This window comes from Fusarium oxysporum, chromosome 8 (genome assembly GCF_000149955.1).
Source record: "Fusarium oxysporum f. sp. lycopersici 4287 chromosome 8, whole genome shotgun sequence".
Lineage (NCBI taxonomy): Eukaryota > Fungi > Ascomycota > Sordariomycetes > Hypocreales > Nectriaceae > Fusarium > Fusarium oxysporum.
In genome coordinates, this window is record NC_030993.1 from 1,951,882 (window position 1) to 1,968,493 (window position 16,612).

The window sequence follows — 16,612 nt, forward strand, 5'->3', positions numbered from 1 at the left end:
TTCTGATACTACGCTGCACTGTACCTGTGGCTGTCTGCAAGTACAAACAGCCCATTCAAGCCCTGCATTAGGTGAAATGTCAAAAAACCATGAAATCACTGGTTGACATGATTCATTCCCTGCGCCACTATCTACGCTCCGCAAATCATACAAACGGAAGATCATACCGTAGTCAAGTCGGACGGCGGAAGCAAATAATGCAAGACGCCAAGAGGAGCTGACTTGCAACACTTTGGGTCCTCTTTAGCCTTTCTCGTTCGTGTGTGTTTCCTCTGGCTTCGCTTCAGGGTAATTGCCTTGTAACGCAAACACAAACACAAACACAAGCGAACAGCCGACTAGCACAGCACACTTCAAACACCCGTCGGCTAACCTTCAACTACCCGGTATTGTTGTTTGTATGTATCTTGATCTAACCCCAGCTGCCCGGAACAAAAAGAGAGGCCAATGCGTTCAAATCCACGTTATTCAGCTGGCCTGTGTGTGGTGTAAGTTATCGCACTTGCAGAGTATAGCACTTCACGATGGAGGTTTACTAGCTTATCAGACCACTTTTCTCTTCCCTTTCCCTTTCACTATTTCAAATAAGCGCAGCCATATGCCAATCGTGAGACTCAAATTGACTTGGTGGCGCTTCACTCAGACCCAAACCCTTGGGTTCAGATCCAAACGAGCGAGACCTGTAGCGGAAAGGATGGCGGATGGCGGTTTGACGGGGCGTCGTTCACCACCGAGTCACATTCCTATCGTCACCCACCGTTTCTTTTTCTTCTTCCGCTGGTTCTGCTTCCGGTTGTGCCTTATTATTTTCTCTGTCGTGATGGCCTCGTCTAGGGGCCGACGGCGTTCGGAAGACAGCCACAGACCCCAACACCTGAGATAATCGGTTGGCTAACTAATAATTGCCAGCATAACAATGCCTCAAGAACGAGGTCTTGGCGATCCATAATATCAAACCACGGGTTCAATCTGTCCGTTCTATGGATAGTACTATCCACAGCGGCCATCCCGCAATAGACTCATCGAGTCCTATCGGTTATGCATAGTCCACTGAGCCAAGAAGGGCCTCCCATTTCGCGCATATGCATTCCGGGCTTCATGGACATCCTCTCCCTACAGAGGCATGTGGTGATAATCGTCAATCACCGACCTCCTTCACCTGACGCTATCAGCCAGCCTCGAAGCGATAGCCCATCAAATCAACCGTTTCATCCCTTGTCTCTGTTCATTGTCTGTAGACTGTCCGTCCTTGAAGATCAAACTGCCATCTGTCTCAGTCCATGCAAATAGTCCCCAGACTCTAGGCCTGAAGGAGAAGCACTAGAGCACCCCCTGCACAACATCTCTCCTGTGAGTGCTGCGAGATGCAACCACCAGGCTTCACACACTGACTGATCCCGTCGGTCGGCAGACGCCACTAGCTTGGCTCGGGAGCAGCCCGTTTGAGGAATGTACAGGTAACAAAAGGGTGGGCATCACCGCCAATGGCTCACGCGAGGGAGACTTTTTATCCTTACAGAGAAACACCTGATCTGATGATTACGGCCCTGTCTATGTATTCCTTGCAAACCTTGCCCTGACAAAGGAAGAAAGGCTGATCAATAAACCCATTCAGGGTGATGAGAGCTATCAACTGAAGCCACTCGAAAAAGGCATCGATGGTCAATTCTGCATACCAACCAAGAGGCCCCTGCACTAATAGCAAACGCCCCCCTTGACCTTCAAGTTCAAGCCCTGGAGATCACCATCGAGCTCAACCAGGATCTTCGTCCCCATTCCCATTTTTAGCCTTTCCTCACCAAGACTCACTCACTCACTCAACCACTCACTCACAGCTCACAGCAGCCCTACACTACGCTACAATTGTCGGCCCGCCGTAGATTCTTCAGCCAAGTCGAGATTGAGTTAGCTTGGTCGATTCGTCTCTCCTGCCATGAGGGCATCGATTGCGGATGTGCAGTGATCATCTGAGTATATCGCGAGATCTGGTGGTCTGATTGAATTTATGGCTCTATCTTTTTTCCGAGTGACGACGTCTCTAGCATGACTGTTTGCATTCACTTGTTCCTGAAAGTCATGTCACTAATCTACTCATCTCATCGGACGTGAAAAAAAAAAAAAAAAAAAAAAAACTCTTTCTCACCGCTGTTGATCTTGGTTGGAGCCATGAAATCTGCTGCAACCACTGACAGTTCACAGGGAGTCATTCATCCATCCATCCTCTCATGATAGTCACCCACAGCAGTCCACAGTCCACTCACTATCAAGCCCCTAGCCCCTGGCCCCTGACCCCTGAGCCATTCATGGCAAACACACTGAAGCCACAGTCGCACGCCCCCCAAGATTCTCTCATATCTGGCTCAGCTGATTGGCCAGCCCCGCATATGTATCCCTGACGCCTGCATGTCAAAAACGCGTGGCTCTGACTCGCTGCAAAATAGTTTGCTCCGTAGAGATGTGGCTGAGGTCGGTATTCGTCGTCTTGGTTTACGCACAGTGACTGTGGCTCATGCTCCGGATGTAGACTGTGGCGACGCCGACACGTAGGTATGTACGAGACCGGCCGGCCGACCGACCGCTTTCGGGGCCTGCAGTTCCCCGTCTTCTCCCTGCAGTCAAGGTTAAACCGTATTATCGTTTTGCTGGTTTCGGTTTTCGCGGTATGTTTTGTGGTTGATTCTATAGGTTACGGTTGTGCTTAGTTCGTGACTTGTCCTCCACTCATACTACCGTGGACTCGTGCGTTGTAGTTGGTCCAGCCAATATCCATCTCGACCTTACCTTGGAAACCTGATATTCAAGACGGTCATCATTTGATCTCAAGGCCCAACAAACCCGTAAACTCTCAAGGATCAATCAGCCACTATCTCGGCCCTTTCATGCTATATTCCCAAGGTCTCTCCTAGTAAAAGTGGCTGCTGAGGGGTCAATGCCATCTCATGACCTGGTCTGGGCCACTTTGTCCGCGTGGTTGGGCTAGTCTAGCCTCATGTTCAAGTTCATGCTCATGCCCAACATCAACACCATTGCTTGTGATGATGCGGGGAAGATAGACTAGAGCCAGACTAAAAGTTACAGTACTGCCTTGAATCCATCCGTGATCGGGGCATCAAGATGACTCCTCATATTGCGGTGAAGACAATGTCCAACTTGTATTCAATGCTGGATCTACACTTATCCGATCAATCCAACCACACCAAACCAACCCAAATAAATCAAGCATAATTGTTTGTTCATGTTCATCCTCTTTGATATCCTTCTTCCGTGGTCGCGTCCGAAGCTTTCCTCGCCCTCGCCCTCGCCCTCTTCGGCCCCGGTTGATCGGTCGGTCCCGGCGAATCTCGAACGGAGCGGAGTTCCGGGCTGCCTCTGCCTCTGCCTCTGCCTCTAGTCCCCAGTTTTCGAGCCTCGGCTCAACCCGCGGGATTGGCGCTTCCCGCTGTTAAACGTTTGACCCTGGTCCAGCTGCTGCACTGCCGCTGACGATCGCCTGAATATTCGCGAGAGCTACCATAAGCCAGACCTAGTATCTCAGCAGTGTAGGGATTCAAGATTGATGCATTATGACATAGCTTAAAGAGGCTTCTCAAGAGTCACGATGTTTTTATTGTTGAGTTTACTAGCCTTGGCCCTCGAATTCAGGGCCATCAATGTATTGGCTCTAGAGTCTCTGTTCTCTTGGTTGCCTCCCGTACCCATTCTGATGGCAACAACAAAACAACTCCAACGTAAACAATATAGGTAGTATACGAACACAACATAGCCCCAATAATTATCGGGGGTCGTTTCATAAATTTTCTATACATCCTTCACTGCAGTTGAAATACGATACTCCAACATTGGATCTATCCTTCATCGCAGCTCAGGCGCTTACACTGCAAGCGCCGGTTTCACTACATACCCTTGCTCACTACTCTTGTTAGGCGGCTAATTACCCAAACATGCCATGGAGCTTACATGATCCTGCAGAAATGAACAAGTTACCAGAATAGAATTACATATCGTAGTACCGGCGGTTCTTTAATTTGGCATGCCGGACGAACTAAGGGCGTCTATCTGTTATGTTACATTATGCCTCTATATTGAATAGACGCCCGTAAAATCTTATATAGATTGTGGCCCTTTCATTTCTTCCGGGGCAGTGCAAGAATGCCAAGATGATCCAGAACAATAAATTAATCAGAGACATACAATGCCATTGTTATCGTGGTCTATTGTAATGGCCGGCTGCTAATATCGGGCCCCGTTCGTCCCGAGTCGTCGGTAAATATCCTCAAACTCTTCCGAGGATTGGAATGGGCTGTGTTACGATGGGCTACGAAATTGGTCTTTGTAATTCCTCCCAACAATGCTTCCCTTTTTTTTTTTTTTGTCTCACGGCCAAATGACTGTTGTTCGCTTTCTGGTCTGTGTCTAACACGTAGATGATCCGACAGTTCTCATAGCACGTTCCCAACACTGGTCATGATGGCATATACAGTCATGGTTATTTATCAATTATTCTGTCTTGGTGTGCATCTCCGGATATCAAACCGCACGCTGAGCCACATGTCTACAAAGCACATCCCAAAACCAAAGCATCGCGAATAAGAAGTCTGCCACCCTTGCTGAAAGAGAACCTGTTTTATCATGTTTTCCGTTCGCCTTCCAAACGCCTGAAAGTCAGGCTGTTGCTTACCCGTTGGTTTACACCTGTTCTGCCATGTCAACTTCATACCGTTGTCTCTCATGATTTGGCCAAACCCCCAACAGCTTTCAACCCAACGGCTAAGTTAGTCACGCATATTGTTGGTTATCATAAGCATTACTGGTGAGCCTCGTGAGTGGCCAATCAATAAACGAGGTCAAGCTAGGCCAGGCGAGTCAATGTCTGTTTGTCGCCCAACTGGACAATCACTGCGCGATGCTGCTTGGGCATTGCTGCTGTTGCCATATCAATGTCATCTTCTCCTTGGCCTAGGAGAAGCGCCAACAGTATCTCGGAAAGAGAGAAGACCTTGGTCCCGCTCGTCATTCGGCGGTGGAGTTTTAGTGCATCTGCATCTGCATCATCTGGTATGGAGCTCCATATCCCATCTAGTGATAGTAGCCATTTGTCTGGGCGGATGCTTGCTCTTGTGCCAGGAGAGGCTCGAAGTAGGGGTGGTTGTAGGCAGCCTTGGCTGAAATACGCCCAGCAGGGTCGTACACCAACAGCATCTCGAGCAATTCAAGTCCATGGGCGTCGAGGTCCTTGCAAAGGTCCTTACTGTAGTCGCGCTGCCACTTGGGGAAGGATGCCTTGAAGTCAGGGTAGGAAGTGACGCCAGGCCAGTTCTCTTCAGTGGGGGTGCCGAGGATGCTATTAGATTGTCAGCGAGAGGAAATTCGAAGCTCTATACAATCTTAATACTTACCGGAAGATCTTGAAGATCTCATCAATTTCAGAGTCACCGGGGAAGAGAGGCTTTCTTGTACACATTTCGGCAAAGATACAGCCAACGGACCACATGTCGACACCAGTCGAGTATTGACGGCCTCCTAGGAGAATTTCAGGGGCTCGGTACCAAAGAGTAACGACTTCGTGGGTGTAGGTGCGCAGAGGCACGCCAAAGGCACGGGCAAGACCGAAATCAGCGAGCTTGAGGTTACCCTCCTTGTCGATCAGGAGGTTCTGGGGCTTGAGATCGCGGTGGAGGACACGGTGGGAGTGGCAGTACTTGATACCGTCGCAAAGCTGGAACATGAACTTTCGAACAACCATATCGCCCAGGCCAAGGTGCTGCAAGTGAGGGGATGAACCCTCGGGCAGGGCCTTGCCTCGACCACCATCGCTCACGGGGAGAGACTCCATGTACTTCTTGAGATCGAGGTCGAGAAACTCGAAGACAAGGTACAGCTTGTGACCATCGGCATGGACGATGTTGAACAGACGAACAATGTTGGGATCTCGCATCTCCTTCAGGAGAGAGATTTCGCGGATGGCGGTACTGGGGACGCCCTCATCTTCAGCTTCGAGGCGGATTTTCTTCAGGGGCGACAATTCGGCCGCCATTGGCAAGGTCTCGAGCTTTGTAGACGACACCGTAGGTACCTGGAAAGTGTCAGCGTTGGGTTTTCGGGACGGCAAAGCCTGTGGCGTGAAGATTACAGGGCAAGCATCACAAGGCTTGTCTGTACACGTACCTTCACCAATCTTTTCCAACTTTTGGTAGTTCTCCATGGTCGGTGATATGTCCCTGTACCTGTTTTGCGAAGAAGGAAAGGCAAATCGAGGATCGGATTGAAGAAAGGATGAAACGCGCGAGTCGCTTCTAGAGGAATTAAGCGAGAGACACTGCGTCGGCGGCGTTGACAGTGCTAGCTGAAGGTCAAGCTCGAGATGCGGTGGGACAGATCAGAGTAAGGCAAGGTACGACAAGGATCGGTGTGGGCGTGTGTCTCGTTTCGTTATGCGATCGTTATGAGATGGAGAGATGCGTGGAACAAGTCCAGACTCGAGTTGCTCCAACAGCAGAGAAAATGTCTTATCTTACCGTCTTTGTCTCCTTGCTCGTCGGTGACCTTTGAAAAAGAGGCTCTACCGATCGATGGTGGGGGAGGAAAGAAGAGAGCAAGGCGGGGGACGTAGTTAGACGAAGAAAAAGGGTCCAGCTACTAACTAAGGTAACCGTGAACCAACACCTGGAAATGAACAGGTACAGCAAAAGATTCAACGCCAGCAATGCAAGGGATTTTTGAAGGGCGGATTGACGAATATTCGTATTCTTGGTAGTGAGAATCGCCAAAATGGTGATGCTGATGGCGGCGTCGTTGCTGAGATTTGGGTTTGTGGCGGGCGTTGTGGACAATGTGCCTGAAAGTCCCTGAGATCTCTCTCGCGATGGAGGATGAAATCAAATTACCTTGTCTTGTGTTTACTTTGGACGAGAAGGGACTGGACTTGTTTAGTTTCGTTTGGCGCGTCAACAATGCATGGAACCTACTCACGTATCATTCAGTGCAGTGGCAGCGCGATCCTTACAAGTCAAGTCACTAAAAACCAGGAACCTTCAGAGGGCGCCCCCCTGTAACGATCACAGCACGACATCAGCTGAAGTCATCCAATAGCGCATCCCTTGGGACTAGCTCCATTGCTCACGTTTGACTTCTGATCAGCCATTGGTGAGTGATTCACAAGCCCAATTACATCCAATATTCTTCTTCTCATGGTTGTCTCGGGGAGGCGGGCAATTTGAGGCTGATGAAATACGCGTCTTGGTCGCGTTCCAATCTCTTTGTCTCTTATTTGTCTTTGTCTTTGTCTCTGGATCTGTCTCAGGAGTGTTCAAAGAGTGACGTTGTTCGGAATGGCCATAGGTAAGGAGATATTAGTCATGGAGCAAAACTGTCACTTGCTTTTATTGGATGGATACCGCTGAGGAATTTCGCCAAGTCATAGATATATTGATTGCAGCCGTCCTGACTCAAGTTGACATACTTCTTACGCTTATGAAAGTCAAAGTCTCGGATGTTGTATATTCAACCAGCAACAATAGTTTATCTTGGTTGCCAAGAAAAAGGGCATGTCTTTAATGAACAGCATAAGAATAAATGCTCCGTGCAGTGGAAAGAAAACTCTATATGGAATTGCTCTATCACCATATATATATCAGACATCTGAGAAGCAAAAAAGTCAATTCGACGCAGGCCTGATTCGAACAGACGCCTCCGAAGAGAATAGATTTCTAGTCTATCGCATTAGACCACTCTGCCACTGCGCCTTAGCGAATTGATAAAAGACAAGAAATGATTGGCGATTATACAGCTGATCCAAACAGAGATAGGCGATAACGGGGACATAAGAAGCAGTACTCATGGGCGACGGTCGAGATATATGATAGAATCCGTGGCTTTGTAGTTTTATTTAGTTGCGAAAAGCATGCTTTAATTTATTCAAGTTTAAAATCACCGTGTTTGTATGTCTAGTTGCTGAGACAATTGGGTTGCATAACATGTATTTATTGAGTTGATGTATCAAAACTTTAGCATCAAGCACGGGGGCTTTAGATGGCACTGTAGGCACGAAACCTAGGTATCTCTTTATTGTCTGATTATGGCGATTTGATCATTGTCAGTATACAACAGTCCGATACCAGAGGGTGAGAGAAATTGCCAGGAGAGCCATAATGAGGTGTGAATCACTTCTCAACAACTCATGAAATTTAATTATTCTCTCCTCCTGTTAAAAGTCTTGCAACGAAACTAGGTCTATACTGCATAAGATCGGCATAGTAGGGAGCAATATCGATTTCGCATCGATATTGAAGTCGAAAGACATGGCTCGGATGACTCCAGGGTAAGGGAAACATCTTGTATTCGACACATTAGAATCTCAATGGTATCAAAAGATATGCATCTACGTGTGGTAAGATGATTCTATCTGAAAGACAGTAAAATATGAGCCTGGGTTTCAATGCCATATGCCGCAGTAGCTCATGGTGCATACTTGTGACAACGAGCAACTACTGTTGTTGTGAACTTACGTTGGACGACATCCACAGATGTTCATCGATTACACCAGCGAAGAAGTAATACAGTAAAGGACTAGGATGCGATGATGTAGAGGGATTGGCAAAAGGGCATGTTGAACACGAGATTCCCCAACATCGCAAACATAAGTGCCTAGCATATCTAGACTTGAAGTTTGCTACATCTCTAGAGCAACCCGAAGTATGGAGCATAGCAACACTCACTTGCTGCCATCAATACTCATCAAAGCAGAATCTCGATTTTGCGAATTACCCTTGATCTCACTTTCAGGGCACCGTGTCCTGCCAACTTACCATCCTCTAGCAACCGTAGATGCGCATCACGAAGTCTCCTTTCTCCTCAGGTCCAATATTCTTCCCAAATTTAACGTCCCCTTGGCTCCCCAACCCGCCGGCCCAGCATCCACATCTGGTCGAAGATTCATGTACCAGGTCCAAGCTCGTTTATCCAACTCATCACGACTCAGAATACCAGCCCAACTGGCAAATAGCAAGCGTAGTGCACCTAGCACACGGCCCAGGTTCTCTTGCTTCTCCTCGTTGGCTGCCGTAACAGTCTTCTTTCCGCTGTCATCTGCTGGCGCGAAGGCTCTGAGTATGTAGTTTCGTGCCCCTTCCGGTCGATGTATTGGCATGCCAACCGTCGATGTTGAAGGACTCTTGTCTTCAAGGTTCAGAGCCCATACTGGCTCGCCATTTAGACTAGATGTACGCTTTTGAGATGACAAGGCATCGTTGAGACATTCTTTCATGAGACGCCAGCGATCCGGCCCAAGCATGACGCCGCCATACCATCTTGTAAGCACAACCAACGTATTGCTGATATCGAGATCGCGTAGTTGTTGGAGCAAGAAGCTTCCACAACCAGACTCACCATCGTCAAACGATGCTTCCTGCTTCAGGGGCGAATTACCAAAGCTAGTTCGGATCGCCCAAGCATTGTGAGTTGCGGTCTCCAGCTCCGGCTTCTCGGCCATTAGTGATTTGAAAACTGCCGGACGCGTTGCAGGTGATGTTATAGGTATAGCATGAGCTATAAATACCGACCCCCTTGATGTCAACTTCTGACTTGCAGTCCAGCCTCTTGGATTTGGTTGACTGCCCTGGAGCGTAACTGATGAAGCGTTGGATGATGCTGGTTGAGCAGATCCTGACCAAGTATAGCCGCTCCTCTTCAAAACTGGAATTGGTCGGTTCATGATAGTGATCTTCGGTTGACCTTCAGGGGCTTTCTCTTCGCCTCCTGGGGGTGCCCTTTCGATGCCTATGCTGATGGCTTTTGTCCGTGAGTTGGCACTTACAACTGCCTGTGCTAGACTCAATCGGCTACTCAGGGGCTGTTCTGGCATAGTGTACCTCAACAGCTCAACAGCAAAGGCCAAAAATAGGGGCGCTCTGTTCGTCAAAATGGTGGTGTTTCGAATGATGTCTTCATCCTCCTCCAGTGGCAATTCGAGAGAAGCCTCAAGATCATCCCCGGACATGGAGCCATAATCTAGATCTCGTCTATGCGTCTCCAGTTTTGGTTTCTTTACTTCAGTGGGAGCCGCACCATCGTCGGCTCCACGCTTCGTTCCTGATTTCTTCTCATGGTTCTTGCATGCTGTGTGAAGACTCTTTGCTGCCTTTGCATCGCCACTGAGCGCTTCCTCAACTGTGGCCAAGGGCGCATCTGCGATTTGTGCTATACTATTCCATACGCGTTAGTATCAGAATATTAGTGAGTTGTACAAGTCAAACCTTCGCAGATTCTTTGATTGTAGAGCCTTCACCTGTCCCATCGCTGCCATCATTGACATTTTACGCGCCGTGAGGAGGCGTATAAGTTCCTGGAGGTCGTTTTGTGTCGCCATATTTTTCTTACATACAGCGGGTAAGAAGCCAATAAGTAACAAAGAACAGTCCCGTTCTTTGTGATTTTATGGTTCTTGTCTTGAATATTGAAGCACCAAGACAATGTTGTTGTAAGTCGCAAGTCCTCTTTCACGGAGCCGTTAATATTCCGCAATAAGATGAATGCCTGGCCTGGCGAGATCGGACCCACTAGCCCGGCCTTTGGATCCGCTCCACTCCACAAAACCCTTGTCTTAGCTTTAGGTCTTTTCATCGGCTTCCACATGTAAAATCAGACAATTCAGATACCCTCAAAACACCACGAACCGCTTCAATTCCATGGAAAAGTCTTCGTTATGATCTCTCCGAGTCGAGGCCTCGTTATGAGAGCCTGTCGCATCCAGTGCCGTTTCGCGAGCTCTACTCCTCGACCTCCCCGCCCTAATATCAAAACACCAACATCTCGCCCTCCACCCAAGATCTCAAAAACTTACAAACCGTAACGACTCCTTTATATATACGATGTCGGATCAATCGTACTGATACAGCACGCCCAGAAAGCCTCAGCGTCCTCCCTCAAATTCGTCGACCTCTGCAACCCCTGCACAAGCCGAAACCCTCCGCGATCTCTGGGCATCGACATGGCTCCCTCTGACCGGCGCAGCTCTTCTCGCCGGTGCCCTTGGCTTCTACATCTTCGGCACAGCTGCCGCATCATTCAAAGCGACGCCCTGCAGTTGCACCGGCGAACACTCCACACCGACCGGTCGACCGCCGGCTCTTGATGGCGACAATGCAGAGCAGTTCGACAAGGAGCTGGCTCTTCCTGAGTGGTGGATGGGTATCACGAAGCTACGAAAGCGCATAGCGGAGCGCGCGAACGGGCATGTGTTGGAGTTGGCAATGGGCACAGGGCGAAACTTGGAGTACTTCAACTGGGAGCCATTGACCCTGCGTGCAGAGGGCAAGGCTGGTGCCAGGCTACCAAAGGGCGTAGTATCGTTTACTGGTCTCGACATTTCGGTTGATATGATGGATGTTGCTCGAAAGCGACTCGTCAAGACTGTTCCGCCCATGGAGAACTCTGCTCCCATCGTCCGCGCATCTACCATGGCCGATCACACCGGAGGCCAACTCTCGTATCTCGATTCCCAGCTCCGATTAATTCATTCCGACGCTCACCACCCAATTCCCGGTCCCGCGACTCCCGCGACGACGAAATACGATACAGTTATACAGACGTTCGGTTTATGTTCAGTTTCAGACCCCGTCGCTGTAGTCAATAATTTGGCGAAGGTTGTAAAGCCAGGATCAGGCCGTATCATTCTGCTCGAACACGGCAAGGGTTGGTACGGTATTGTCAATGGACTTCTCGATAAGAATGCCGGCAAACATTTCGAAAAATATGGATGTTGGTGGAATCGCGATATCGAGGGCCTAGTCGAAGAGGCTGTCGCTAAAACACCAGGCCTTGAAATCGTCAAGGTCGAGCGACCGAATATAATGCAAATGGGCACATTGGTTTGGGTTGAGTTGAAGGTCAACGACAAAGCCTCATGACGTCTCAAGGCATCACATAATGCAAATGATTGATATGAAAGGAATGAGATGGGTTGTAGAATATAGGGTGATGTACAATATTCAAAAAGTCGAAGCACTATGAGCGGCATTGCATTTTTAGAATCCCAGCTTCCGCATCCTTTTCAACGCCAAATAATCAAAACCATGGGATGCCATGATCCCTTTTCCAGGTATCCCAGTCCCGGTCCAAACCCAATCAAACCAAAACACCAAACTTGTCTAAATATACAGGTACTTCCACAGGCGCCCCTCCATGCAAATTAGTATGTAAGTATGTCGTATATCCGTCGTCGCAGACATAACGGAATCAAATTCATCTCAAATCGTCTCTCCCTGACCCCTTGCGCCTGCCCAAAGAAGTCGCAATTTGCTCAACACGTATCGAGTAAGCAATCAAGCTCATCAATTTCGATGCTCTCGGCGCCGCGGTCCCATTCCATAAGCTTGCTAAACTTTAGCCAGCTCTCACCATCGTCCTCTTTTCGCAAACCGGATGCCATGTTTGACATGGAGCTAGGCTTTACCGCGGGGCTGGTAAGGAGGGCATTTGAGGTGAAGATGCGATGGTCGCCGAACCAGAAGTCGTCGCGGTACCCATACTCTGAAGTGTGGGTGGTGCGATCGGCGGACTCAGCAACAGGGGTGTCCTCGGCGAACTTGCGTTTCTGCAAGAAGTCGGCCGTTTGTGTAAACTCCCGCTCATCTTTTTCCAGAGGCGGTGAGTTGTGACGGCTGTTGCGGCGGTTTGGCACGTAACGGTGATGAGAGGGAAGAGAGCCGATGGGGGTAAGAGGCATGATAACATCATCGTCACCTTCCTCGAACCCATGGTCAGAAAGGTCAACCTCAGGCGATGGGCTGAGTTCCCGCCGGCGAGCATCGTCATCGGAGCCGGAATCATCCGTCAGAGACACCGAAGGAGTTTCGAGGGCGGCATGAGCAGAGACTGTGGAGTTGGGTTCGGGAATGGGCTGACGAGGGCAGGTGGTGAGGAAATAATAGGTCCTTCGAGGGTGGACGCTCTCAAGTTCTTTGGCGAGAGGGCATGGTTTTGTGTCACTCCAGCATTGTCGCTTAGCATATGAGGCCAGCCTTGAAGAGATGATTGCGCAAGGGTTGGCAGAACTGGGATTGGAATGTTAGCGCACGGGAGCTGAGGGGTTGGAGGGGATAGCAGATGGCTCAAGCTTACTGTTGAACAGAGGTAAGACGTTGTGCCAGGACGGTAGCAAGCTCCTTGACGAGGTGAGGACGGTTTCCAGTTGACTGTAATTGAACAATAACTGCCTCGACAATGTCGTCGTTGATCGTCTCGAAGTCGATGGCGGACTGATTTGTATCAAGGTCGAGGCTTGAGCCTGGTGTAGGTGAAGGAGGAGGTGTCTGCTCAATGGCAATGTCGTCGGAATGCGATCGCTTCTGTCGCTTATTGGGATGTGCTTCGGGGGCCTCGGAGCCAGACGAGGGCGGTGACAAGGCCGATGAAGCAGCACTGGATGAAGACGAAGAAGACGATCTCGAAGCGTTCTTGGAAGCAGCAGCAGCAGCTCGAGCAGCATGTGTCATTGGGACATGAATCCCAAGACTGGGTAAAGAAAGCGACTTTCGGCGCGTGTTGTAAGGCATGGCGATTGTGTTGAAGCGAGACGAGGGACAATATTGGAGAATAGTCGAGCTGTCTACAAGATGATGGACTGTCGACTTGGGAGAAAGGTCAAGGTCACCAGAACTTCGCTGAGCAATTGTACGTAGTAACCTCAAGTGTTGAAACAGATCCAAGAGATCTATAAGGGTCTACTGTATTGATTGATCTAGCGAGGGCACGGCAACAGACGGTGATGCAGTTTATGTGCACAGGCAGTAAGGCAAGGTATGGAAGATGATGAAGGAGGAGGGAGAGATAGATAGTCGAAGGGGGTGGGAGTGTTTGGTTTGTTATTGACGAGTGGGTTTAGATTTAGACTGGAGAGTTGAAGCCGAGGGTGGAGGCGGTCTACGGATGTTGACGACACAGACAGAGCAGGAAGGAGCAAAGACGACGCAGGCAAGAGCAAGGGAGCAACGATGGCAACCACGAGGAAGGGGATTAGATGGGGGGCAAAGGTGGGCGAAGAGGGACTGCAAGTGGTGCTGGGGAAGGCAGAAACGGGGAGCTAGCTCAGAAGGGACTTTTCAATGATTCAATTCTTGTAAGCTGATAGGTCCGGAGACAAGATGCTTGTCTCCATCGACTGACTTCACTTACAAAAGAAGGAGCGATTATCCTTAGGATGACGGGAAAGAATGGCGCTTGGTGCTGGGTCTGCCACACTTTTTTTTTTTTTTTTTTTACAGACGCAGCGGAAAGAGCACGAGAGCTCGAACTTTTTTCTTTTTTTTTCTCGTTTCAGCCAAACTCGATTGGTCGAGACTGGCGTGCATGGCTGCCGAGAAGTGGATCGCGCTAAAGATCGGTGGGTCAAGCTTGTGGGTATCTGGGAACATCCTTGTAGTTCACGTCTCCAGCCGCAAGACCCAAATGTGAAAAACGACCAGCCCCAACTGACAACACTTTTTTTTCCTCGTTGCTTTTGCTTGTGTGGTATTGGTATTCTGGTTGTGAGGGAGGGGTTCTGTAAGCATAAAGTGTTGGTTGGTATGCAACCGGAGAGAGGGATGACTCTTTAGCAGGCAACAAGCAGCCATTTCAGCCTTTGTACCAATAATCAACGATTATACTGTACATATTATCGATGATGTCCTACACCAAGAGGCAACGGAACTTACGCAACCAAGCAGGCAAAAAGCATTGGCTCGGAGACCTTAATCATCGACTTACTCTGTACAGTTTAGCCATCTTGACTCGTCAACGTCTTCTGTTTCTTTTCTGCTTTTGGTCTAGCTGCACTGCCGCGACTGTAATTGGGTCACTGTGACAGCCTCTCACTAATAGCCTCGCCTCATTGATGATGGATGATGGATGGACTCTTGTTTTTCCGCCTCATCCGCGGTTTTTTGACCCGGGCCACTTCGGGTCGATGTTTGTTAGTTGGTTAGTGCGTTCTCGGAGGACCCTGAAATCTTTTTTTGGGGAACGCCCGAGAATGACCGTGGATTTGAGCTCAGGTATCGACAGGCATTACATGGCTAAGTTGAACTGCGTGTCAAGATACCCTGGACGCGACCTTTTTTCCTACAGATCACACCGCATCTGCAACTGCATCAGACTGCATCAGACTGCATACATGTTTGCTCCGTGCAACCATATTCTTACACCGCATTCTCTCTCGACACGCTTATGCTGTACGAGACAATCAATCAATGCATAACAAGCGTTGTATCGTCGGAAAAGAGGCCCGGTGTAATTTCTAATCTCGTCCTCGGTACAGAATACAGAGAGTACCCATATTGAAGTCGATGGAGATGACGAGTGGGCCGAATCATCAAAGAGTCTCCCAAATCTCGAACCCCTGGTCTGGCTCCCTCAAACTACTCCATTCACCCGTCGCCCATGGCAATTCAACAAGTGACCTATTTCCTAAAATTGACGGTAATAACTGTGCCTTAGGCCGAGTCCAAGGCTAGCAAACGATGTGTAAGTTACGTGACACTGCACTCTTCAATGAGGTACAGTATTGGACTCGGCAGCCAATAGCGACATTTCTATTTCATCATCTCTCTTCTGATCATGATACAGTGGGTTTCAGTCCGCTGTCGCCGACCGAGGCTTTCTTTGTCTCATGACTTGCAATTAGCCGTAGAGTCTCGTCTCTTTGTAAGTGAGTGAGAACAGATAATGCTACGCAGCAATACGAAGTCCGATTTTGCTTTATTTGTCACAATCCCATGTTCACTATACCATTGATCTTGATTACCGACACTCGATTGCGATATCCTGCCCTTGCAAATGGAACTTTGACCACCTCACCTCGCTCAAAGTCTCTCGGGCTACTGAACCCCCTGAACTAGAACCAGATCTGGTCAGATCCCACCATCAACCTCCATCCAATTCTCTTACACGGCTTACAGAGCATCCATTTATTATCCACCACTAACAATTCCAGTACCTCGGCGTGCAGATGCTGCGTCATCCTTTGAATGCAGGAGTCGCCTCCTAACGATCCAATCTTTCGAGGACCACCGTGTGGATTTACCCTACACTGACCTGACTGAAGAGAAGAGAACGGTTGAATGTCACCACAGAGCTGCATGCCACGAGATGGATCATCCAATGATGCATCTCTAGCTCTGCCCCTTGCGGCGCCAGCTGCGACAAGCGTCTGCCGCTAACATGGATGCTCTCCACTTACGCCTAGACCTTGCCCAAGCTTCTTCTTGTCTTGATCACAGCAGCGACCGGGTTAATTCCCTGTTCAACATCGTTCGATGGGTTTGCGTGACCTGTGCTGTTGCAATTGCCGGTCACCTTGTGCTGTAAGTCAAGTATGTTACTACATGTGTTGTCTCTGAAAGCCAGAATCTGCCTCTATATTCCTTGGTGTACCCTGCTCATGTCCTCTCCGCCATGAAGTCATGGTAAGACTTAGGTTGTAGATCGCTCGAAAACCAACCTACGAAAAGCCTCCCTCTCCCATTTCCTTGCAAGTCCTGTCGTTCGTCGAACTCTTCGTGTCTTGGCGCCCTGCAGACCTAGTACTCCTTGCCTCAGGCCGCCGCAGCCGTCTTGTCGGGCAGGTCGAGGACAACGC

The 16,612-nt window shown here is 49.2% G+C and overlaps 4 protein-coding genes and 1 non-coding gene across 5 annotated transcripts; 1 reads left to right on the plus strand and 4 right to left on the minus strand.

Moving 5' to 3' along the window:
* Positions 1-4,456: 4,456 nt before the first annotated feature.
* FOXG_03267 (CMGC/CDK/CDC2 protein kinase) lies at positions 4,457-6,994 on the minus strand. Its single transcript, XM_018380910.1, has 4 exons — positions 6,970-6,994; positions 6,166-6,916; positions 5,397-6,073; positions 4,457-5,341 (listed from the first exon to the last, which is right to left on the minus strand). The coding sequence occupies exons 3-4, from the start codon at positions 6,032-6,034 to the stop codon at positions 5,077-5,079; spliced, it is 903 nt and encodes a 300-aa protein (XP_018237295.1). The 5' UTR covers positions 6,035-6,073; positions 6,166-6,916; positions 6,970-6,994; the 3' UTR covers positions 4,457-5,076.
* A 666-nt stretch (positions 6,995-7,660) lies between these two features.
* On the minus strand, positions 7,661-7,742 carry FOXG_18523. The gene has a single exon. It is a non-coding gene; the product is annotated as a tRNA-Ser (tRNA).
* A 682-nt stretch (positions 7,743-8,424) lies between these two features.
* On the minus strand, positions 8,425-10,516 carry FOXG_03268 (uncharacterized protein). The gene is made up of 2 exons (XM_018380911.1): positions 10,251-10,516; positions 8,425-10,199 (listed from the first exon to the last, which is right to left on the minus strand). The coding sequence occupies exons 1-2, from the start codon at positions 10,361-10,363 to the stop codon at positions 8,831-8,833; spliced, it is 1,482 nt and encodes a 493-aa protein (XP_018237296.1). The 5' UTR covers positions 10,364-10,516; the 3' UTR covers positions 8,425-8,830.
* A 183-nt stretch (positions 10,517-10,699) lies between these two features.
* FOXG_03269 (uncharacterized protein) lies at positions 10,700-11,903 on the plus strand (the record flags this gene model as incomplete). Its single annotated transcript, XM_018380912.1, has 2 exons — positions 10,700-10,842; positions 10,901-11,903. The coding sequence occupies 2 exons, from the start codon at positions 10,700-10,702 to the stop codon at positions 11,901-11,903; spliced, it is 1,146 nt and encodes a 381-aa protein (XP_018237297.1).
* Positions 11,904-12,295: 392 nt separating this feature from the next.
* Positions 12,296-13,550, minus strand: FOXG_03270 (uncharacterized protein; the record flags this gene model as incomplete). Its single annotated transcript, XM_018380913.1, has 2 exons — positions 12,296-13,049; positions 13,117-13,550. The coding sequence occupies 2 exons, from the start codon at positions 13,548-13,550 to the stop codon at positions 12,296-12,298; spliced, it is 1,188 nt and encodes a 395-aa protein (XP_018237298.1).
* Between the last annotated feature and the right edge of the window lie 3,062 nt (positions 13,551-16,612).

Bases quoted from the DNA above. Each gene is read 5' to 3' on its own strand.
- FOXG_03267 (XM_018380910.1), bottom strand. From the start codon at position 6,034: ATGGCGGCCGAATTGTCGCCCCTGAAGAAAATCCGCCTCGAAGCTGAA. The intron at 5,342-5,396 runs GTAAGTATTAAG...ACAATCTAATAG, and splicing joins GAGATCTTCAAGATCTTCCG to CATCCTCGGCACCCCCACTG.
- FOXG_03268 (XM_018380911.1), bottom strand. From the start codon at position 10,363: ATGGCGACACAAAACGACCTCCAGGAACTTATACGCCTCCTCACGGCG. The intron at 10,200-10,250 runs GTTTGACTTGTA...CGTATGGAATAG, and splicing joins CAATCAAAGAATCTGCGAAG to TATAGCACAAATCGCAGATG.